Genomic DNA, 25,973 nt, shown 5'->3' with positions numbered 1-25,973 from the left:
TGTATATATATATATATGTATATATATATATATATATGTATATATATATATGTATATATGTATATATATATATATATATGTATATATATATATGTATATATATGTATGTATATATATGTATATATATGTATATATATGTATATATATATATATATGTATATATATGTATATATATATATATATACATATATATATATATATAGATATATACATATATATATATATATATATATATATATATATATATATGTATATGTATATATATATATATATATATATATATATATATATATATATATATATATATGTCGGGGTGTATTATGTGATACCGGTCGTCCGTCCGTTCCTGTCCGCACTCTAACTCCCAAAGTTTTCAACTTTCACGTTTCATATTTGGTACATAGGTACAGACTGTGGAGACGGTGTGTCGCGACATACGTTCGTCATCTCAAGTGGTTGCCATGGCAACCAGGATGCTGTTTTCCATGTAGTTGCACAATTCTGTATATACCTTCTTGTTTGGGCATATATTGTGCTCACTTGAGCTCTTGTTGTCTTTGTCCTTCCATGAGATGCCAAGGATATGGTGAAGGCGGCGGAGATGGAAGTTGTTCTGCTTTCTGTCTTGGCAACTTTCGGTTGTCCATGTTTCACTATCATGCAACAGGGTGCTGAGAATGCAAGCCTTGGAGGTCAGCATCTCTGTCCTGAGTGGTCACCTTGCTGTGGCTTCAGGCACGTTTTGCACAGTTGCCAAAAGTGGTGGATGCCTTCCCAATGCGTGTTCAGTTTCTTATCAAGTGACAGGTTGTCTGTCACTGTGGAACCCAGGTAGCAGAATCTGATGACCCCTTCCAGAGGTGTGCTGTTGAATGTGATCATTGGTGGATGTGTGATGCCTTGTCCCCTGACAACAGCTTTCTTGATGCTGATGTTGAGGGAGAACATGTTGCAGGCATGAGAAAGGGCAGTCCATGAGACTGGAGACTGCAGCTGGTCTTGTGTGTGAGCGCCAAGCACTGTATGATCACCATGGAGGAGTTCTCTCATCTCTCTATCAATGTCTATGAACCACAGCTCTATAAATGTGTGCATGCTAACTACTCAGGTTGTCACAATGCTCAGTGTGTGCCACGGAGATTATCATTCGGTGTGATTTCCCAAAGAGCATTTCAACATGTGTTGATGCAGATTTACGTTTTATGGGGATTTTTCTGCATGGCCTTATTTACCCAATTTGCATTGCTTTCAAGATTTATGCTTCAAATTTGACCTTGCCTTTCATTTATACTCCAAAGCTTGTGCATATAGTATATTACAGAAAGCATACATCGAATTTCAGCTTACAGCTTGGTTCCTACTTATTGAAGTCAATTCTTATTCTTCCATCTTCTTACGATCAAACATCTTTGGAAACGCATCTTATTCCATTCAAAACGTTGCGTCATTTACGAGGTACCATGCATTTAACATGTTCCAGGTTTTCATATTATTTAATGAATATTTGTTGTTGTAATTTTAATTTTGGATACATGACATTTAATATATGAATGTAGCTATTTTCAGTTGTTGATTTTTTTTTTTTGTAACTTTTTCTGTTCCATTTGCACCTTCCTGGCATGCACAGCTGCAAAAGTATCTGAGTGCAGGGAGGCTGAGGTTCCACAGAATGGCACGCGCAGTGTAGCAGGACGTTCTCCCGGTGACACGCTGCACTTTCAGTGTGACCCAGGTTATCAGCTTGATGGAGCTCCAACCATCACGTGTGTGCAACAGGGCAAGCGATTCTACTGGAACCCACCACCACCATCGTGCATTGGTACTTGGACGCAACACACTTTACCTCGGGTACATTATCTTGCAGTGAGTGTATTGATTCACCTCACCAGTGCGCCCACATTTGCAGTAAATGACACTTCGTTAGCAGTCAAAATGATAAACTGAGTTCGAAGAAGAGTGAGAAATGAGGACAGAAAAGATACACAAATGGAGACAGTTTTTTTTCGCTGGTCCTCAACGTCAGCAGAAGTTGGTGATGACAACTCTGATGTGCCCTTTGATCCAATGTTCTCATCATAGAGGATGTTCTCCCTCATATCAAATCAATTACCGAGATACGAAGAAGATTCATGCAGGACAATGATTAAAATTGGACATTTTTGCCTTCTTTTTTTTCCGGATGTGTTGGCGAATGGAACGAAAATAATTTGGGGACTTCTCAGCTAAGATCTCAGAATGTGGATTATAATCCTGTGTGTTCCTGTTTTCCCTTCCCAAATAAAAAAAATGTATATGGTGTTCCAGGTTAGCCTTAGAGGTATGTGCACTCGACTTTGTAACCTGGGTTCGAATTTCAGCCCCACTATAAACTGTCATCCTGATGTTTCACAAGCAGGGCAAGGCATCAATGCTATAAACTGTGCACCGCCTGTTCACTCCTCTGAAACACATCCTGACATTATCAGAGATATGAGAGTACCGATATTCTATTACGCAGAAGGAAATTATTCCAGGAATGCGATATCACAAAAATAACACCATGGTTCTTCCAAGTCGCATTACATGTCGGCATACTCAATGTGTGGCCATGTCTTGGGATTGTCAATCCAAACATCTGCTTGATGCTTACAAGGACACCAATTTAGCCCAATCACATTCAATTTCACGTCATAATGATGTTCAGCGTCGTCACTAAAATTGTCTTGGTAATTGAACGACATTTGGGCAGATTACACAACAAACATTACGAACAGTATCACAAAGAGCAATGGCGTTCTAATTGTTGCTCAGTTGTTTTCATGGCGCTAATATGGTGGTGACCGTCACGAATCGGAAGAAACCCATCCACTCAAATTGTATCCACCCATTGCACTGGACCTTTAAATATTCCACTCTATCCTTGGTGAATTGTACTGTTTATTGGTTATTTCTCGTATCCGAGCTAGATTCCTAATTACTGGCACCTTCCATCTAATGTCATGCTTGGCCATCCATTTCATGAAAGACTTGGGCAAAAATCGTTCTCTGGCTGATCCTGCAAGAAGATGACAACAATTGGAGCTTATAAACAAGTCGTAGTAGTCGTAGATGAGGATGATCAATCATTTCTGCTAACCATTGTGTATTTAAGCTTAAAACGACACCACTAACTAAACCAATTGGCTTAACTATACCAAATATGTGGGATGGCCAGGTTCAGGTCCAGGCAATCTGCCAAAGGTAATATTGTTCCAATGGATAGTGCCTTAAGGTAAAGATGCCAAATGCAAGTTATTTGACAATTGTTCATTTTCTTCTGCCTCCACAGCCGAAGGCACCGGAGGCATGATGTCTTCAGGTCGTTAGTCCATTCGGCTGTGCATGCATGTGTAACAGAATTTCATTCCCATAATGACTTTTTTTTTTTCGAATACATTGTTGAGGCTCGAGTGAGAGCTAACGCACAACGCACAACAAGGAGGGCAGGAGACGAGGGGTGGGAGAAGGAAGGAAAAAAAAATCAGTGTGGAACAGAGACGTGGGGAGATCTGTGGAAGGGAGAGGGATGGAGTGGGATACACAGAGTAAGCAAGATGGACACCACAGGGACTTTCAGGACCTTACATGATGGAATTTTTTGGGAGGAAGGCAGGGAATTTGAAGGAGGTAGGTTTGGGGTGGATTAACGGGGGAAGAAAAGAGAGTTGTTTTGGATGGGGGAAGAAAAGAGAGTTGTTTTGGATGGGGGAAGAGAAAAGGTGGTGGTGAACAGCTGTTTTGAAGACCTGGAGGAAAGAATGGGATTGAAGAGAGTGTGAGAGTTTATTCCAAAGGCGGGGAAAAAGAGGAATGGAAGAGTTAAGGTGAACAGTGGTTCTTGATTTTTGTAGTTTCAAAGAAGGGGGTTTCTGGCGGACTTTGAGCGGCCTGCGGAAATATGGAGTGGACATAGAGCAGACAGAACGGGGTGGGGGGGGGGGGAGACCAGAAACGTCAGAAACGTCAGAAAGACGTTTCAGAAAAAGGAGACGTCAGAAAGAAGACAGAAAGACCAACGACCTGCCTACAGTGAGAAAGTGAGAGGCCCAAAGACTCAGCCTCACCGCGGGAGATACCAACGATCCAAAATGCCTTGGTTTGCACAGCGTGAAGCCGAGAAAGGCGAGAGGCAGGCACTAGCCCAGAGGGGAGAGCAGGACTCCATCAGACTGGGGACGAAAGCTTTGCATGTGGTCAGGAGCTTAGGTGGGCCGAGAAAGGTCTTTGCACGATGGATGATGCCCAGTTGCGACTGGCTTTGGTGGCCAGGCTGGAAATGTGGCTTTCTGAGGATAGTCAGGCAGCTTCTTGCACAAAATAAAGTCCCATGGGATGTTTGGTATGAAAGCAAACCACCATGCTTGACTCTTCAAGTGGACCCTAATGATTAATAAAAAGCTAGGTGGCACTCTGGGAAATGGTGCGGACGTGTATTTTGAACACATTTAACATTTTTTGAAGAATGACTATTTTACGCCGCTGAAAAAGTGACAATGTCACCCTGACCCCTCCATATTCCACCAATTTTGTCATATTTGGTATCAAATGGACCGGCATGAACCTCTGCATACTCATAGGTCATTTATTCGTCAACATACGAGCCACATCATGAATAAATCACACAAAAATCAAAATTTTGACCATATTTCAACTTCGGTTTCACCGTCCGCAGTTCACCAAAATACCTTTTTCTCAACATTGTGCTCAACAATCTGCTAATGAATAGTATCGCAACGTACCTATGTTATCACTAGTTCTTTTGATATTTTATACATATCATTCACTTGATAATTCAACGAGATATACCTCAAAATGTAACCCCACCCCTGAGTTCATACGTATACATAAGTCCCATGGCAGTCAGCTCTCATCCAAAGAGCTCATCGCTGTCATCATCGTTATCGTGTTCGTCTGGTACTTCATCCTCGTCGTCGTCGGTTGAGTGGTGTGAGTTTTCGCAGTTGTCTTCCAGACTGGAACATCCACACATGTCTGTGCAGTTGAGTCCTGCTTTCACACAGGTGCATCGTGCTGTTTGACATCTCAACTTGGAACAGTTGCATTTCACGAAATGAATAACAGACTTTGGTGCTGGGAGTTGAGTGGTCATGACTGGAACCCATTTTGCCTCCTCAAGTTTCCAGCCATAGTTTTGTGGTGATGGAATCTGTGGGTTTGGTGTCATGTCATTGAACCACACGATGGCTTGGAAGTGGGCACGACTAATGGCTTGTTCGAGGGCATCACGTGTTGGAGCGAGTTTCTCGGACTGGCATTGTTTCTGTGAAAACATCCACCATCTGAGCTTGTCTATCTTGGTAAGCAGTGTTTGAGGGGCATGCACTGAGCAGATGAACGTTTCGATGGAGTTCAGTGTGTCAGTGCTCAAGTGGGATGTTGTTCCCAGGGATCCAAGTGCAGTAATGACCTCATCACTGGCATGTTCGAAAGCCTTCCAGAAAGCCATTTTGCCTTTTCCGGCAAAACTTCCGGTGTTGTCTGCTCCACTCAGAGCATGGAGTCCCGGCAAAGCTGCTACTTGAATCGGTCGCAGACATCGGTAAATCATTTGGAGGGGAACAGTGCGGCGCTTTTGTCCTGGTCCCTGTAACAAAAGTTGTGTTCCTGCATAAGACTGGATACCACCCTGCCAGAATGAAGACATCGGCGTCTGGGGAGTGGATGGCAATACTGGATGCACCACGACTGGTTGCATCGACAGCGTGCAAGAGGAGCTTCGTGTCTGCTTCCTCTTGGTCACTTTGGAGGTATGCCATGTTTGTATGAGTTGCTTTGCACTGTGATCCCCATGCCACGATCATGCGCTTCGCCCTGGCATTTGCTCTTTCCAACATCTTCTCAGCAAGATAACCAGTTAATGCCATCTTCGTCTTCACACTCACCAGTAATTGCTTCATCGACACCTTGGCTATGTTTGTAGTGTCTGTGATGTGATAGGATACCACAGGCTGGCTGCCTTGCTGTCTATCACGAGTGGCTGTCTTTAAAGAAGAGGAAACATCATAGCGGTCAAAAACCAAGTGAATTTCATCACCTTTCCTGTATTTCTGCAAGATCCGTGTCGTAAAGTGCTCTGCTAGCTCTCTGCAGTTCTTGATGTGGTCTAGCTTGTCCAGAGATTGCAGTTCTGCCATGGCATCCAATAGAATCACTTCCAGGAGAGACGAGTCGTCATCCTGCTCTGTTCTTGTACTGTCTTGAACTGATGGCATGATGACGTCAGACGTGGCAGTGTCCTCCGCAAAATCGACATTGTCGACTGCAAAGAACAAGTATCTTCCCATCACAACATCTGGGGGCATGTAAAGACCATCGTTTATTGCCATTCTCTGAAGTACGGTAGACGCCATCTGCCCTTCTATTCTGAGTAATCTGTTGTACTCCACCGACACTCCGAACTTATGTAGCATATCAACAACTTTTTTGCTCATGGTGGTTTGCCTCATGGCTCTTCCGATAGCCAGTTGCTGTGGCATCTCGTGTGTCATTTTGAAGGTCTTCGTTACCTTGTTTCCAACTTGTTGTGGTGACAAGTACTTCGCCAACAGTACTTTGTGCCAGACTGACGGCATGCTTGTTGACGACGAAGTATTCCTTGTCTGTTGACAATGTTGTGTTTGGGCCCTGGATTAACCATCTATAAAATATGTAGAGTTCTTCTGGAACATGCTCGCTCGTAGAGTCAGATAAGTTTCCAGTGAATGTCCATTTGTCGGCCTTGCGTATCCCTCTCCTCAAAATTGAAGATGCTTTGTATAGCACTCTCATGTCCGATTCCATCCCCATCTCTGTTTCCTCCATCCGGTTAATGGCTTCATCCCTGGTAGTTTTGATTGTGCAACGTTCTGGCTCATTGATGCGCTTCGGTTTGTTGAACTCTATACTGGCTATTTCGTTCTGCAGCAGTTGCTTGATTACCTTGCGGGGGCATTCTGGATGGGTCACGTTGTTAGCAGATCTTATTGCAGTGAAAGTGTCTTGTAGGTCACCCATGTTGAGGATCTTTCCATCCAACATCATGCCTTCTGCAAGGCTCAGGAACTCAATTTCTCCTCAACCTCAACTACAATACTGGCTTGAGGAACTTCTGATGATTTCTTGACACGCCAAACATCGCTTGTGGTATTTAACATCAATGGCATGCGCGTCTGTGGGGTTTATTGAAGTACTGAGCTTCACACGAAGCTGTTCGTCTCCACTTTTTGCAATGGCTTCCTTAAGAGAAACACTTGCATTTCCAGTGGCGAGTAGATGTAGTGAATTAGTACGCGTTCCTCCAAGATCACAGAGGAAACACAGGTCTCTCTTGTATGGGGTTGAATGAGAGCGTGTAAATGTAGTTGAGGCCTGAGAGGATTTTTCATCATGGATTCCTTTGGATAATAATCGTTTCTCGTAGTGTTCTTTTGTTCTGTTGAGCATTCCAGCATGAACAGTATTCTGCTGACATTTCCTGTGCCATGATGCAGATTTTTCCTGCAGGTCCTGGCTGGAGACATTTCCAAGTCGCCGGCTGATTTCGGGATAGTCTCTGTCACCGTACTTAGCTCGCTCTCTGATACAGAGTAATATCTTCTCGTGGGCACTGGGACTCTGAACTAATGCTGCGGCACTTTTTGTTTGGCAAATAATACACAAGGAATAGTCAGTGTCTACTCTCGCAACTTTCTCTGGAGGAAATACAGTTTTTGTGGCTGACTCCATTTCGATGTTGACAAGGTGATGTATTAGAATGTGGAAGCATTTGTTAGCAATAGAGGATACGCAATAAGCCGTCACTGGGTACAAGAGAGGGATAGTATGCTGGAGTTCCAATCTGGTGTCTACAAACTACCGATGACCCTTTCTGTTCTTGTCAGATGTTCTGCTGCATCTGAAAAACATAACAGTGAAAAACATAAAAGTATGTTTTTATACAGAATCAGCTTATTTGCATTGAATACATCATCTTGTGGCTCTTCAACAGCATCACATCTGAAAGAGAGAAAATGCTTATATCAGTGGATACCATGGTTACTATAGCCATTTGGGAAGACTACCTCAACATAATCATCTACAGTAGGATTCGTGGCATGTGTTTACAAAATCATGCATCCAAATTTACAGATGTTGGAAAGAGTAACCTTCCGATTCATTATGGGGTAGGGTTACATTTTGAGGTATATCTCGTTGAATTATCAAGTGAATGATATGTATAAAATATCAAAAGAACTAGTGATAACATAGGTACGTTGCGATACTATTCATTAGCAGATTGGTGAGCACAATGTTGAGAAAAAAGGTATTTTGGTGAACTGCGGACGGTGAAACCGGTCGAAATATGGTCAAAATTTTGATTTTTGTGTGATTTATTCATTATATGGCTCATATATTGACGAATAAATGACCTATGAGTATGCAGAGGTTCATGCCGGTCAATTTGATACCAAATATGACAAAATTGGTGGTATATGGAGGGGTCAGGGTGACATTATGTCACTTTTTAAGCGGCGTAAAATAGTCATTCTTCAAAAAATGTTAAATGTATTCAAAATACACGTCCACACCATTTCCCAGAGTGCCACCAACCTTTTTTTAATTAATCATTTGGGTCCACTTGAAGAGTCCAGCATGGTGGTTTGCTTTCATACCAAAAATCCCACGGGACTTATGATGCTCCCTGACTAGGAAAGATCATGGCAGATAGTGAGACACAGAAGATTGAATGAAAGGACTTCTTCCAGAGGATTGTTGAGAAAAAGTAGGTGGGGGGGGGGGAGGAGGTCCAAATGGACCTTTTGGAGAGACATCATGAGAGAGTAAGATTTGTCAGGATTGAAAGACATGTTCCACATGTTGCAACAGTTTGTGATTTTATCCAGATCTTCAGAGAGTGAAGAAGTTGCTGCTTCCCGGTCTGAGGGATGACAGATAGTTCAGCAGATGGTGGAGTCATCAGCAAAGAGATAAAGAGGATTTACAGATGGTCGGATAGATCATTGATGAAAACCTGAAAACGAACAGGACCCAGAACACTGCCTTGAGGAACTCCAGCCTGTGCAGGAAGAGGGGATGAGAGAACTCCATGAAGGGCCACACGTTGGCTGCAACAGGAGAGGAAGTCTGCGAGCCATGAGTGGAGATGGCCTTCAATGCCATAGGAAGAAAGATTCTTGAGCAGGGCTGGGTGCCAGACTGTGTCAAAAACACGTGATATGTCTCGGGGTATGGCTCTGATTTCATATCTGGCATTCAGGACCTCCATCCATTGTGGGGAGAGCAGAAGCAGCCTATCCAGGGTAGAGCGACCTGGTCTGAAACCAAATTGATGATCGGAAATCAAGGCATTGGAGAAGGGGAAAGATTTAATGTCTGAAGCTTTGATGGATTCCATAATCTTGCTGATGATTGGGAGAAGGCTGATTGGTCTGTTGTTTCAGGGATCTGTTTTTGCACTTTTTTATGCAGGGCAGTGATGTTTACTGATTTCCAAGCAGATGGCAGATGACCTTGAGCAAGTGAGAGGGTGAATAGAACAGAGAGAGGGTGAGCAAGAGCAGAGGAGCAGGTTTTTAGGACACGTGGGCTGATGCCGTCTGGATCGGTTGCATTGCAGAATCTGAGTTGAGGTTTAACAGCGAGATCTCCACTTTGTCAGAAGAAAAGGACACATAGTCCATGGACAGCTGGGTGCAAATGGGTAAGGTGGTACAGAAAGCGATGGTTTTAGACACATTTAGATGCAAACACCGACTTTAGGCATTCAGCCTTTATATGTGTGGTGTCAGCAGTGCAGCCATTTGATGTAAATGAGGGGATGGAGGGGGAACATACACCAGAAACAGATTTAATTAGACCCCACCAGGATTTGGAGTCGGGAGAGACGTTTGAGAGTTCAGACTTGAAATTAGAAAGATGTTGTTTTCTGGCTCTCCTGTGTGTAGATACACACTTGTTCTGAGCTTTATGGAAGGAACTGAGATTACCCTCAGTTGGGTTTGCTTTCCATGAGGCAAAGGCAAGTTGTTTCAGGACAACTGCCTCGGTACAAGCTTCAGTGAGCCATGGGTGGGAGGAAGGGTAGGACAACTGAAGATAAGTTGGTCAAAGGTCATGTCCCCTTTGAAAATCATTTCACAGATAAGCGCTTTTCGAGTATCTAATGAGAGATTAACTGTATGTCTCTGTCACTGATTAATCAACATGATGATGTATCTTATGATGTACTTAAAGAAGTGTTTTATCGAACCGGTCATTATTTGTTCAATATTGAAGTATCATGTAATATACACTACATGGCCAAAAGTATGCGGACACTCCTTCTAATTGATGGAGTTGGCTATTCCAGCCACACACATTGCTGACAGGTGTTTAAAATCAAGCACACAGTCATGCAATCTCCATAGACAACCATTGGCAGTGGAATGGGCAGAACTGAAGAGCTCAGTGACTTTCAACATGGCACTGTCACAGGATGCCACCTTTCCAAAAGTGAGTTTGTGAAATTTCTGCCCTGCTAGAGCTGCCCCGGTAAACTGTAAGTGCTGTTATTCTGAAGTGGAAATGTCTCGGAGCAACAACAGCTCGGCTGCAAAGTGGTCGGCTACGCAAGCTCACAGAACGGGACTCATTGCTGAGTTCCAAACTGATTCTGGAAGCAACGCCAGCACAAGCACTCTTCGTCGAGAGCTTCATGAAATAGGTTTCTTTGTCCGAGCAGCCCCACACAAGCCGAAGATCACCATGCAAAATGCCAAGCATTTTATGTAGTGGTGTATTGCTCACTGCCATTAGACTCTGAAGCAGTGGAAACGCATTTTCTGGAGTGATGAATCACGATTCGCCATCTGGCAGCCTGACGGACGAATTTGGATTTGGCGGATGCCAGGAGAATTTTGGGGAAGGCCCTTTCCTGTTTCAGCATGACAATGCCCCCACCATGCACAAAGTGAGGTCTAGACAGAAATGGTTTGTCAAGATCGGTCTGGAAGAACTTGATTGGTCTGCACAGAGCCCTGACCTCAATCCCATCGAACACCTTTGGGATGAATTGGAACGCCAACTGCGAGCCAGACCTAACCACCCAACATCAGTGCCCGACCTCACGGATGCTCTTGTGGTTGAATGGAAGCAAATCCCCGCAGCAATGTTCCAACATCGAGTGGAAAGCCTTCCCAGAAGAGTGGAGGCTGTTATAGCAGCAAAGGGGGGACAAACTCCATATTAATGCCCATGATGTTGGAATGAGATGTTGGACGAGGAGGTGTGTTCATACTTTGGCCAGGTCGTGTATTTGTCGTGTATTTGTCGTGTGTAGATTGTAATCATGTCTTTTTCCCAGAAATTAAAATATTTAAATGTTGAGGTACCAGCCCCGATCAGAATTTTATGCTATTTTCTGGTTCCTATTATCCAGTCATTTTAATATTTTTTGCTTTGTTACATGGCATTATAGATAAAGTGTTGTTAATTTTGAAATGGATAATAATGAAGTTCAAGTTCAAGATTACAACTCGAGTTTGCAGCATCTAATGTTTCCTTTCTTCGATTTTCTCTGTTTTTTTCTTTCTCTCTATCTTCTTTCTCTCTCCCTTTTTCTCTCTCTCTCTCTCTCTCTCTCTCTCTCTCTCTCTCTCTCTCTCTCTCTCTCTCTCTCTCTCTCTCTCTCTCTCTCTCTCTCTCTCTCTATCTATCTATCTATCTATCTATCTATCTATCTATCTATCTATCTATCTATCTCTATCTCTCTCTATCTCTCTCTATCTCTCTCTATCTCTCTCTATCTCTCTCTATCTCTCTCTATCTCTCTCTATCTCTCTCTATCTCTCTCTGTCTCTCTCTGTCTCTCTCTATCTCTCTCTATCTCTCTCTATCTCTCTCTGTCTCTATCTCTCTCTATCTCTATCTCTCTCTATCTCTCTGTCTCTATCTCTCTGTCTCTATCTCTCTGTCTCTATCTCTCTGTCTCTATCTCTCTGTCTCTCTCTCTCTGTCTCTATCTCTCTGTCTCTATCTCTCTGTCTCTATCTCTCTGTCTCTATCTCTCTGTCTCTATCTCTCTGTCTCTATCTCTCTGTCTCTATCTCTCTGTCTCTATCTCTCTGTCTCTATCTCTCTGTCTCTATCTCTCTGTCTCTATCTCTCTGTCTCTATCTCTCTGTCTCTATCTCTCTGTCTCTATCTCTCTGTCTCTATCTCTCTGTCTCTATCTCTCTGTCTCTATCTCTCTGTCTCTATCTCTCTCTATCTATCTCTCTCTATCTATCTCTCTCTATCTATCTCTCTCATCTCTCATCTCTCATCTCTCATCTCTCATCTCTCATCTCTCATCTCTCATCTCTCATCTCTATATCATCTCTATATCATCTCTATCGGGTAGTCGATCTAGTCTACTCTTATTATCAGTATTTCTGTCGATATGTTGGGTAGTCGATCCAGTCGAAAAAAAAAAAAAATTGAGATTTTTTTTTCTACCCTTATCAGTATTTCCGTCGATATGTTTGTCTGTCTGTCTGTCTGTCTGTCTGTCTGTGCTTATCTGTCTGTCTGTGCTTGTCTGTATGCGTTATTTTCGGTCCAGTGCTCTGTTAATACAATGCCGATTTTGATGAAACTTGGTGGGTAGGTTTATACCATAACCGAGTTATGTGCAAATGAGAACCGTTGCTATGGACACCACCGTTGCCAAGCAACGGGACTTTGAAATTTTTGAAAAATCATACAAAATATTTTTTTTCAAAAATCAGGCCATGAGCGACTGTGGGCAGTACATTCAGCCATATTGTCAAAAATTTCCAGCCGGATCCTATGAAAACTGTCGGAGAAGATAGACTGAATGAACCCTGGTCGAAAACAATAAAAAAACGAAGTTAGTTATATCTCGGAGACTATGAGTCAGATATACATGAAACTGGTATGGTCGGTTCATGGTATGTCCTAGTTATGTGTGAGAAACAACTGTTGCTATGGACCCCTCCGTTTCTAAGCAACGGCCGAAAAACCTCTAAATGTGGGGGTATTTTAACGAAAATACAATCTGCAGCATTAACCCTTGAAGCGAGAATCATGAATTTTCTTGTGCTTAATCCTCAGGTAATTCCCCATCGAACGGGCCCATCGCGTCAGGTTATACTGGGTAGTCGACTTCCATGTCCGCCTACCGGCTTGTCTCTTTATCTCTATCTCCCCTCTCTATCTTCTCTCTTCTCTCCTCTCCTCTTCTCTGTCTGTCTGTCTGTCTGTCTGTCTCTCTCTCTGTATGTATATATATATATACATATATATATATTTTTTTTCCTTTATCTCTCTCTCTCTCTCTCTCTCTCTCTCTCTCTCTCTCTCTCTCTCTCTCTCTCTCTCTCTCTCTCTCTCTCTCTCTCTCTCTCTCCGTCTCTCTCTCTCTCTCCCTCTCCCCCTCTCTCCCTCTCTCCCACTCTCCCACTCTCCCTCTCTCCCTCTCTCCCTCTCTCCCGTCTCCCCGTCTCTCCGTCTCTTCTCTTTCTCTCTATCTCTATCTCTATCTCTCTCTCTCATGTGCCATTTAATTTTTTCATGTGACCTTCCATTGAGATCAAACGTAACAATGGGCTGACATCAAACATAAGCGGAGGCATATCCATTGAGATCAAATTCTATTTTCTAGTTGTAATTAACAGTATCCCTCTTTTAAAAATAGTAATTTAATAAATAAAGAGCCTTTCTTGTATTACCTACTGTACATGACCTGAATGCCATGTTAACAAGAGTGATATATTATAAAATAGATTGTAAATGGAGGAAAAAAAATAGAAATTCTTCCTCAAAAACAGCACAGCATTCAACAAACTGTTCATTCAATGTCCATTTCTCCACATTTTCTTATTTTCATTGTATTGATAGAACGATAAATTTTTAAATGGAGTGGGGGAGGCACATTGTCATCATGCTGGTTTTCCAATGTACCAATCAGAGCTGAGGTATCATCATGTCACGTCACAACTGGTTTGATGTGAAACCTCTGATCAGAGGTACAACCTCACCTTTCATAAGATCCATATCTATTTTCTTTCTTCTGACTCTCCTTGTCATGAACACTTACCATGCAAGGCGTTGTTGGTTGTTATCTCCATTTGTGGGTTTCATGAGGTTGGAGCTTCCATAACTCCAAATCTCCATCTCCACTTGGTAAAGGATCACGATTTATGAACTAAACTCTGAAATTTCGTTCTCATCACCCTTTGTTCAAAGGGATATTTTCAGAATCTTCACCTAAACTCTGACAGCCTCCACTTGTAGCTCGTTTGTAGTGATATTCCTCGGAATGATTTTGAACTACTCAGTAAGGGTTTTCTTTTTCATTCCTGTTGCTCCGACCATCACTGCCGTAATTTCAGATTTCTTCAATTTCGAAGTCCTCTTGATCTCATTTTTCATATCCTGCTATTTGATCATTTTCCTGATTTCTGTTTCATTTAGAACAAAGTCATTGGGAACTAAAACCTCGATCAACAATGCTGACTTTTCCTTTTTGTGTTTGAGCACTGTGTCCGGACGTAATGCTTTGTTTGCAATGTCCACACTTGACAGGATCATTTTGCCATACGTGAGCATTACTTGTTCATTTTCGAGGATTGGATTTGGTTTGTGTTTCCAAGATTGTTCTCGGACCGGGATGTTGAAATGTTTACGGATGTGCCAGTGGATTACTCGACAAGACGCTGTCATGTGTTTCTGCATACCGCTGTTGTGTCAATAGTTTTTTTTTTTACATCCCGAAAAGGAGGTGACTGGTACTTTGTTTCTACCCCACAAAAACTGCATTTGTCCGATGGTTTCAATCCCACCATTTTTTTAAAGGTATAAGTGCAGTGTCCTTGGTGTTGGGCATTTATGATGACTCGTTCTCCATCCCAACAAATTTTTCCTCTTGGTAATTTCAATGAGGCTCCCTTGTCAATCCTGTTGAGCTCTTTTTTAAATTCTTCCTGCTCTTTTGTCATTCTCCCATTTGTCAGAGTATATCTGCTGATATTTCTTTTTGTAGTTTTCCTTGTTTTTTTTTTTTTTTACCTCCGCCACCGAAGGTGAAGGAGGTTATGTTTTCACCCCTTTCTCTCCGTATCTGTTTGTTTGTGTACAGGATATCTCAAAAAGTTGTGAACGGATCCACATTAAATTTTGTGGATAGGATTGGTGTGCGACGAGGAAGAGCTGGTTATATTTTGGTGACTATCTGGATCTGGATCCAGATCTGATAAATTTTTTTTAAGTGATTCTTCACCATTGAGAGATAGGGCTAAACTGATATATAGGATGATATCTCAAAAAGTTGTGAACGGATCCACATTAAATTTTGTGGACAGGATTGGTGTGCAACGAGGAAGAACTGGTTATATTTTGGTGACGATCTGGATCTGGATCCAGATCTGATAATTTTTTTAAGTGATTCTTCACCATTGAGAGATAGGGCTGAACTGATAAATAGGATGATATCTCAAAAAGTTTGGACGGATTCGGATGAAACTTGGTGGACAGGTTTGGTGTGTGCCAAGGACGAATTGATTCGATTTTTGGTGAAGATCCGAATCCGTATCTGGATACGAGAATTATTTAATTCTTAAAGTGATTCTTCACCTTTGAGAGAGTGATCGGGCCAAAAACGATATCGTTCTGTATAGCATGATATTTCAAAAATGTGTTGGGCCCGAAATGTTCTCGTGGATCAGGCATTACGTGGTGGACGTATGTGCTCTACCGAGTGCCCTTCTAGTTTTATTTGCTATCATTGGGGCTGTGTTTGTTTCTGTTTCATTTTCCTGTGTTTGTGTCCATCATTTGCACCTTTTTTTGGAAGTTTGTTGCTGAATGGATTGAGGATCCCTTTTCTGGTTTGTTGTTTTCTTGCTCATGTACAAATCTAATGCGATCGCCTGTTGAGATTTTCACATACTCTGCTGGTCCTACACACGTTGTTCTCTGCACTTGGTTAAGCTCCATTAGACCGCCTCCTCATCTTGGTAAGTACAACCTTGGTTTTTGTTGAATATCTTGTGGATTGTTGGAAGTTTCCTTGTTTTGGTTTCTACAATTGTTCTACATTTGTGGCCAGTTTATAATTGCACAGCCATATTGGAATACTGGCACTGCAAGTTGGCTTATAGCTTTGGTTTTGTTTCTTGGAGAGAGGGATGACTTCAAAATAAGTCATATTATGCGTAGTTTTTGCAGTGTGCTCAACGTTGAGGCAATTGTAATGCGATTATGAGAATTATGACTGGTTTTGTATAGCATTAAGTCCATGGCCTGATAAAGGTTAGCGGCGAAACGTTCATGTTTCTTTATAATCCTTTCACAACTAATTTATGAGGATCGTTGAGAAAGTTCTGCAAAAGTCACAATAGTCCGATGCACCAAAAAAAAAAAGAGAAGAAAAAAAAGATAATGAGGTATAGATATAAATACAACATACATTTCTGTTTTTTCATTGCAATTAAATATACTTGTACAGTACATTGAACAAAATTAACAAGATGTTGGCTTCACCTGACTTGTGAGCATCTCATTTGTCGAAACTTTTCAACTTCCCTTATAACCTTTTAAATGAACAACAACATTCAAGTCGTTTTGATTGCTACGGATATGCAAATCCGAGTGTGACCGTCTTGCGGCTCGTTTGAGCTTTTAATGCGCATGGGAGAATTGCTGAACACGAACTGGAGAAACTTTTTATTGGTAAGTTTTGACAACAGCAGAGGGTATGAATTCAAGTGCCTTTGAACACAGCTCCAGAGCATTATTGAAAAGGGCATTTCTCTTGCCGCATAAATTGTGAACTGTGATGAGCCAGAAAAAGGCTGTAATTGCTGCATAGGTTCAACAGACATTGCCTGCATCAACTTGTCCACCATATCTCATAATACCTGAATCCTTAATGTCATATTGTGTACAAATGTCATAATGAGCCCAAATTAACTGTCGTCATAGTGATACAAAATGTCATTCCAATGCAACATGTAAAGGTTCATTACGAATACAAACACGATGTCCAAAAATTATCATTCCAAATTGAAACTAGAATAAAAAAAATAATGAAATGCCATACAATGATGTCTTTATCACGCGTGAAAGAACATTTTTCCAAGGTTTATTCTAACGATTTAATTATCGTTGATCAATATCAGTGGACTTGGATGGGAGCACCCCCTTGGAACAGGTAACACGTCGATGCGATACTTGATCTCCTTCCAGGTTCAGTTCAGCATACCTGCATTTATTTCGCCCCAATCTTCTTCCTCAGATCTGCAGTATCGGTAACCCTAGTTTGGTACACCACGTCCTAAACAAAACCCCGTATTGAAAATAATCCAGAGGGGTTATGTTCGACAAACGTGATGGCAACAGAATCAGACCATAGTAGTCACATAATCGAGCCCAATCCATAAATCAGTGTAGTGTTCATTGAGGAAATCGTGCACTATTTGACCCCAATGTCGGGTGGCTCCTTCCTGTTGGTCAATGACCTCTGGTTGCAGGTTCGCCAATTGCGGGAGGATAAAGTTGTCCAACGTATCTCAGTAATTTTCTGATCTCGTATTTACTTCAGCAAAGGAGAATGCCCCAATGACTCAATCATTCAACACACCACACGACACATTAACCTCTGGCATGTTGATTTCAAGTTCTCTGACCTCATGGGAAATCTCAGAAGCCGGATCAACACAATTCCAAAACACAGTGGCCATTACCTTTCCAGCTGATGATGTTCTTTTGAATTTTAGAGGGGGTGTGGACCATGTGTTTCACCTGCATGCTGTGTTACTTGGTGTTCGGATCAAAGTGGTGAACCCATGTCACATCCTATGTGACAATCCACTGGAGGAAGTCATTTGGATCAGCATGAAAATGGTTCAACAGCTGACAGAAAATGTCAAGGCAATCTCTTTTCTGGTCCATTGTCAGCATTCGGGAAACCCACCTTGTGGATGCCTTTTCCATGCCCAATTTGTCTGTGAGGTTTGATTGAATCAAACGAAAACCAACACCAATGTCTCAGCTACTGGTTGTTCGTCTGTCTCCCATCTCTACTTCATGCATCTGGTCCACCATTTCTAGCATTGCCACCACAACAGGATGACTTGATCTGCGTTCATCTTCGGTACTTGTTCTGCCATTCTTGAACTTAACTAACCAGTTCTTAACCACAGAATATGAAGGAGCATCATCCCCTAATGTCACTGCCATAATCCATACGTGTACGTATTTGCTTGGGAGTTAAGCCTTTCTGGTGCAGGCACATGATCACACCTTGGGGCTCCGATTCCTGCATTTTGACTGAATTTCTTGGGGTTCCTACTTTGAGTCCACACTCTGGAGAATCTGTAAGCAGAAATCTGGAATTAGCACAACATATTATAATAGCAGGGATAGATATTTATCATCTGTAACTTTGATCATCCTACCATGTTTCCAAGTAGTTTTGGACACAATCAAACTGATCACCCATTGTATATGCCAAAAAAATGACTACCGATGTGAAAGTGACATGATACTAAATGCTACAATCATGCACAAACGCCACTTCTTCTCCAATACTGGAAACTCGGGTCCTTAAAGACGAAGCTTTAAACGGTGCTTGGCGTAGTGGCACACCATGTAATCCTGCGACTCGGAGGCTTGGGTTGGGGGATCGCTTGAGGATGGGAGCTCTGCACTGTGCTGCGATAGATGGTACAGAGCAGCCCAGCCGATACGTTGTCACCCAACCCAGATTGTCAGGTCAGGAAATATCAGATCTGTGACTTGCTGCAGGTACCTTGTAAACCTGTACTAACCTGTTCATGGTCGAGTGTGGGGGGCTAAACCGGCTACATCCACCATGTCGTCCTGATGAGAAGGGTGTATGGATATGGACACCCAGCAGGAGTAAAAACAAAACCTCTCAAAAGGCGGAGGATCTCCTTGTGAGCCAATGGCTATCCATATCTGGTGCCCAACTACATCTGTGGTCGTCCTCCTGCAGTGGGTTACCTTTCCTAGGAGGTTGGTGGCAGGCTTTGCACTCCGGCCACCATAAAAACACTTCACTCTGGAAAAAAGAAAACACACTTCGTGGTGTGTGGTGGTGTGATGTGTTTCTGCCTCCCTTGATCATGAGGCGGGAGGAATATTGTCTCTTGGCAAATACTTTGAAGTTGTTTTGATGACGTCTATCTGAGAAGGAGTCACCATCATCTCCACGTGCATGAATTATTGGTTATTAAAGTGGATCATAGCTTCGGTGCATCTTTCTTATTCTGGAGAGAATGGCGTCTCTGTGATGCAGGATTATGTCTCTGTTTTCATACTCTTGTCCAACGATCAGGACTGCTACTTCATTGCAGGTTGGTGCATTAAATCTCCTTTCATATTCACCTTTTGTTCGGTGATCTGCACGTATGACTACCTTGCCATCGTTTTCATGATTATCTAGAACTTCTTTAGCCATTTTGAAACTTTTGATGAACGAATTTGTCATGGAACATTGCTTGTAAGTTCTTGAGTATCGCTGGATCGAGACCTGGGTAATTCCTTGATTGAGCTGTCGGTATTTTTCTTCGTTACCAACAAAGTATATTTGGGCAAACTGTGTTTTGTCATGAGGCATGGACCCCTTTCTTCTTCAAGTCCTCAACCCCCACCCTCCTCCCCAGCTCCAAGGCTTCAACTCTAATTCTTCAAAACCCCTCCGCACCCCAAGTCCTCAACATCCTCTCCCATCTCCCATCTCTCTGTCTCCTCTCTGCCCCCCACTGCAACTCTGTCCTTTCCTCCCCCTTTATTTTTCAAGTCCTCAACCCCCCCTACCCCAAGCCTCAATCCCCCTTTTCCAGCTCTGTTCATCTCTGCCCTGCATTTCAACTCCTTGTCCTCCACTGCACCTTTTAGATTTAACTCCCCAATCCCTAGTCTGCACTCCTCCTTTCTTCTTCAAATCCCCAACCTTAAATCCGCATAATAGTCACCAACAGTTAAGACTGCCAATGTTTCTCGGTGAACTAAATCGTTGAAAAGGTAATTATGTGTTGGACTGAATTGACTGAATAGTTTGTGGCTCTATTTTCTTCCGGTAGGTGTGCGAACAAGCGATTCTGAGCCTATACACCACCTGTGTGCGCAACCGCGGCACACAAATGCACATGACTCAAAATTGCGTGAATATCGATGTTTGTCGGTCCTGAACCAAAAGCTCTTAAAATGAGGTATCATTCAGCATATCATGCATGCTGTGGCTGCGATATTTACCCCATTCAGACACAATCACACAACTTACATTTATATAGGTACAAGCGGATAACCCGGTTCCACCAGGCTGCTGTAAGGGAATGAATTTCTCATAGCGTGGAATGTTTTCGGGAGTTTGACAGGAATGCCCCTTGACACCATAATGGCAGGGACCCGTGGAAATTCCGCGTCATGTAAATTGTGACTTCATGTTCTCAACTTCCCCATTCCAGCCACAAGCCCGCAACCGCAAGTCTTAAAGCCTTCATCCTAAAACCCCAACTCCTCAACCACCCCCTCCCAACCTGATGGCTTCAATCCTCCTCCTGCCCTCCACATTCCAAACTTTCAAACCCCCTCCCCACCCCCCAAAGCATGCAGAAACCCCCTTTTTCCTAACTCTGTCCTTTCTCTGCCATCTGCCACCCAACCCCCACACTCCAACTCATTGTCCTCCACTCCCTCTGAATATATTGCTCCTTAGCTGCCATGGTGACACAAATTTGTGCTTCATCACGAGTATTGACACGAGATTTTAATGACCACGTCGATTGCCATGCAAGCACTATACCATCAGCAATACATGGAATGAAAGGATTGATTTCAAAGGCAATCAAGAAATAGGAAAGTGAAGTACATTCTCCGACTTGTGTGACCCAATGAATGGATGCAATCGACGGACAGCACGCCATGCACTGCCAACCCTCAAGGACGGATATCATCAGAGCTGATTGGGCTTTCACATCACGAAGGAGGGAAGGAGCAACCCAACCATGAACTGGGCTGCATGGTTTAACCACAAGACAGGAAGTGTGGCCATTTTATGTGCTGGTGCAATTTGAGTGCTGGTCCCTGAGCCTGCTTATCACCATGGCGTCCATTCACTGCGGTGAGGTCATTGCCAGGACTTCAACTGCATGACACGTGAGATATGCACGATTCTCTGCAAAAAGGGTGTTTAATCCCCTTGCAGCAGTTTTTCAGGAGGGTGGGGGGAGGGAGGTGTAGGTGGAGTGAGCTACATTTGGGACAATGCAAAGCCAACGCTGAAGTCCACAACCGGCTTAAGATGATTTTGAATTGACCATCATGTCACAGAAACGAGAGAAAGGTCGGTTTTTGGTCTCATTATATGTCATTGCATTGGCTGCCTCATGTACTTGTCGATTATTTTGTGTGTTGAATATTCCAGAATATATTTTTTACAAAAGTAAAACGTTTTCCAGTGCCTTGTGCAAAGAATGCCGACTGCGACTTTAATTTTCCTCCTTGTTCATCGCTCATTATATTCAATGTTAAGGATTTATCTTCATCAATCGCTCTCCTGTCGAAGAGATCACTGTCTTTTCTATAAACTTGTTTAACATTTACAACACAATGTGTTGGTATCTGATACTGTACGATGTATATATCATCTTCATGTGGGTTTGGTTAGATCTCGTTCATTGTAGAAAATTATCAAATGGCAGAGCTGTTAGGTTTGCTTCGAATGGCCTATGATGACCCACTGCAGTAGTTATTTTTTTTTGATTTCACAGCTCCTTGCGGCGGCAACCTTTCAGGGCCAAGCGGCATGGTGCTTTCACCCAACTACCCACATCGTTATCCTACAGGGAAAGACTGCGCCTGGACAATCTCGGTTTCACGTGGCCATATTTTGGGCCTCAACTTCATCAAGTAAGCGGATGCTCCCAATTCATTTTGGCCTCATCTTCATCATTTTAGCACTGCCATCATTCCGTTTTATGCTCCCGATTCACTTATATATGGGATTTCTTCGTCGGAGTGAAGGGGGAGCAGAAGGCTGAGAGTTTTGGAGGTTTCTACAGGTATGAATTTGCTGGATGAGCTCGCACAACTTTTCAGAACTGTGGAAGGGCAGTGCATTGTAAGATCACGGTGGAAGTAGTGGAAAACCAACAGGGTCTTATGATGCATGTTGTGAGAGAACAGTAGGCCTTGTGTGTCATATTCTAAGTTGTGACACTAATAATGAGAGATTTTGACTCTTCAGTAAACAGGAGTGAGAGGTGGAGTATTATAGCTATTCATATCATGTGGGACAATACTACATTACAGCGCGCACAAAAAATGAGGTCTCGATGAAACTTGCTGTAAAACCGGTGTGTAATTTAATCATCACGGAGTCTCCAGGCTCATTGCCTTTCGCGGCAAGGCAGCCACATACGTTCACATCGCTTGATCAACGCCTGAGTCATCTTGGAAAATGATGTGCAGCCTTGTATTGACCAATTGACGTCCATTCTCAATGGCCTGTGATCACAACATATACGTTTATATTAGACAAGAGATTATAGTCGTAGGGCAGTTTGGGTTTAACGAGAAGGTGAGATGTTGAGGGACATTCTAGCCGAGTGAAGCTTTTAGCTTCAGAACATGGCAGGCAATCTGTCGCATTCACAATTTGCTTAAAGTGTGACAAAATCACAATTTGGTCACAGTCCAACGTCCTGTTTTTGTGCTATATTTCACAAAACTTTATAGAATTGGTGATATCCACATGGCTGCTCAATATTTTCATCCCAATTCACTTGCTCCCCCACCCCCCCTCCTTTCCCCCAGTGAAATCCAATCGATACACTAATGGCATGAATAATGTGGTATTGAAAGACTGCAAGCATGATAAGCCGAATGGGCTTATGGGTACTTAACCAGGATAGAACAAATTTATGAATTTGGTGAATGATGGAGAAACGCATCACAGGAACTTGTAGACGCGTGTTTCACAATGGTCATTGATCTTGTCCAACATCTTTCTGATCGACACATTTTTTGCCATTGGCAGTTGTGTAGTTTAAGCTTAAAACACACACACACACACACACACACACACACACACACACACACACACACACACACACACACACACACACACACACACACACACACACACACACACACACACACACACACACACACACCATTGAAAATCCTTTCTGAGTGCAGATGCAGATCGTTTGGCGTTTCTCTCTTTCCTCTTGGAAACCTGCTTTATTTGGGGAATCAGGTCCGTCTGCAAAGGCGAAGCAAACAGGTCCGTCTGTAAATAAATAAAGAAACATGGAAGCAATTAAATTAATGGGGCATCTCACACTTGACACACTGTGCTGGGGCTAATGAGGGCTATTTGTCGTCACTATAACTCTGCCCTTTCACATTTTGACCCAATTTTAAAGTATTTTCTCAATATTCTCATAATATAATAAATGATGAAAATTTGATGACAAAAGCTCAAATGGGAAAAAGGTCGCACGCACGCACGCACGCACGCACGCACGCACGCACGCACGCACGCACGCACACTGAACATGGAAAACAAAACATTGTGACCAGATATAGTATTCAAGTGTACAAATAAAGAAAAGATGGCATTGCTAATTGAGGTATCAGTATTCAGCGATTTTTGGCCTAAACAACGCAGAAATCAAGATGATTACCAATTCTAAGATCTCAAAAATCGATTTTTCAAGTGCATTGGTCAGTCGATTGGTATTCTGTCTGTCTTTGTCTTTTTGTTTGTTTTTCTGTGTCTGTTTATCACCGAAACCCATATTCACAAAACTTCACCACACTGAAGAGAGTTTGTCTGAAGCAAGAAGCCTATTGTTTTAGAGGTCAAAAATGTCAATGTAGGCCAAAGGTCAACATCTTCGGTGAGATTTCTAAAATCCTCAATTTTCATCCGATTCACTTGAAATTTAAAGAGGATTTATATTTGAGGTCACTGAATTCAACCAGCCAATTATTTTTGAGATCAGCGTCGGCCCAGGGTCCACAACTAAAGAGGTATTTCTAAAATCCTCAATTTCCATCCGATTCATTTGAAATTTATGCTGTTGGCCCATATGGTGTTTATGGTGTTGGTAAATTTATGGTGTTGAAATTAAATTTTTGGAAAATTTATGCCTGGTGTTGGCTTCATGGTTAGGGTGGTGGGCTTTGGATCCTTGGGTCCTGAGTTCAAATCCCGCCCAGCTGTTGAATTGATACCAGGTGGGGTAAACTCGGCCTGTCATCCTTCCGAGGTCGGCGGAATGAGTGCCAGCACGCTGGTATACCGTGTCGGAGTGGCGACCCGTCCAGGATTGTGACCAATCGCCAAGGAGACTGCTGAAGCAGCACCAACGCTCTGCCAGAGTATGGTCCCAATCTCCTCCATTTGAAATTTGAAATGGAGTTACGTATTTGGTCATTCAATTCAACCAACAATTATTTTTGAGGTCAAACTTGTTTTATGGATTTTGCAAGTGTCCATTCTCTGCACGACGTTTTCTTCGTGTTTGCTTGTTTGTTTGTGTGCAGAATATCTCAAAAAGTTGTGGACGGATTTGGGCGAAATTTTGTGGAGAGCTTGGTTATGTTGCGCTGACGAGGTTATTAGATTTTGGAGAAGATCCGGATCCGGATCTGAATCTCAGAATATTTTTCAGTGATGCTTCACCACTGAGAGATAGGGCCAAATAGTTGTGTACGGGTTCTGACGAAACTTGGTGTGCAGGTTGGGGATGTAACTATGAAGAACTGTTTTGACTTTGGTGAAGATCTGAATCCGGATCGGGATCCGGATCCATTAATTTTTTTAAGTGATTCTTCTCTGTTGAGTTGATAGGTCTAAAATGATATAAAGGAGGATATTTCAAAAAGTTATGGATGGATTTAGACAAAACTTGGTGGGTGAGTTGGTTAGGTGACAAGGACAAGCCGATTAATTTCCAGTTCAGGTCTAAATCCAGATCTCGCCTCTCAGTGGGATACAAAACATGAACTAATCAGCCTGGCGGAGGAATGCTTTCTCGCGAGCGTCCTTCTCGTAACTCAAGTCTTTGTCACATGGTTTTCAAATACTTTGCAAAAACCTTCAATCCTTCATGGCGCAACTTGTTACACAGTTTGCAAGTAACATACTTCTTACCTCCACCACCGAAGGGAGAAGGAGGTTATGTTTCGACGACTGCCTGTCTATTTGTCTTTGTTTCTTTATATGTCTGCAAACAGGATATTTCAAAAAGTTGCAGATGGATTTTAACGAAACTTGGTGGACAGGTTTGGTCTGTGACAAGGAAGAAATGATTAGATTCTGGTCAATATCCAGATCCGGCGACGAGAATTTTAAAAGTGATTCTTCACCATTGAGATATAGGGCTAAACCGATATATACAGCTCGATATTTCAAAAAGTTACGGATGGATTCAAACGAACCTTAGTGGACAGGTACGTCGTTTGGCAAGGAAGAATTGATTCCATTTTGGTGAAGATCTGGATCCGAATCCAGATCCGATAATTTTGGAAGTGATTTCACCATTAAGAAATGAAGCCTAAACAATACATAGCATGGTATCTCAAAAAGGTCACAAGGAAGAAGTCATTCGATTTTGGTTGAAGACCCGAATTCAAATCTGGAGACTAGAATTTTTTAATTTTTAGAAGTGATGAAATTCATCATTGAGAAATGGGACCAAAACAATACAGAGCGCAACATCTCAAAACGTTGTGGACAGGTTCAAATGAAACACGGTGGATTAGTTGGGTCGGTGACGAGAACAAACCGATTCGATTTTGGTTAAGGTCTGGATGCAAATACGGACTATCAGTGGGATCCAAAACATAAACTGTTCAGCTTGACGGAGGTATGTGCTCCACCGACTGCTGTTCTTGTTATTTCTGTGACCGTCTTGTTTCTTCACCATGGGAAATAT

At 42.5% G+C, this 25,973-nt stretch overlaps 1 protein-coding gene across 3 annotated transcripts in view; it reads left to right on the top strand.

Annotated features, from left to right (window-relative positions):
* Positions 1 to 25,973, top strand: part of LOC147027167 (CUB and sushi domain-containing protein 3-like) — a 1,179,270-nt gene that overhangs the window by 707,108 nt on the left and 446,189 nt on the right. For all 3 annotated transcript variants that reach the window (XM_085883358.1, XM_085883359.1, XM_085883360.1), the window contains 2 exons: positions 1,628 to 1,819; positions 21,795 to 21,933. In XM_085883358.1, coding sequence (XP_085739484.1) covers positions 1,628 to 1,819; positions 21,795 to 21,933 — 331 coding nt within the window. The remainder of the gene's footprint in view (positions 1 to 1,627; positions 1,820 to 21,794; positions 21,934 to 25,973) is intronic.

Source organism: Eptatretus burgeri, chromosome 5 (assembly GCF_056783735.1).
Source record: "Eptatretus burgeri isolate ZD-2024b chromosome 5, Ebu_testis_v1, whole genome shotgun sequence".
NCBI lineage: Eukaryota > Metazoa > Chordata > Myxini > Myxiniformes > Myxinidae > Eptatretus > Eptatretus burgeri.
The sequence above is the reverse complement of the archived record's forward strand: the minus strand, read 5'-3'. Positions and strand labels throughout refer to the sequence as shown.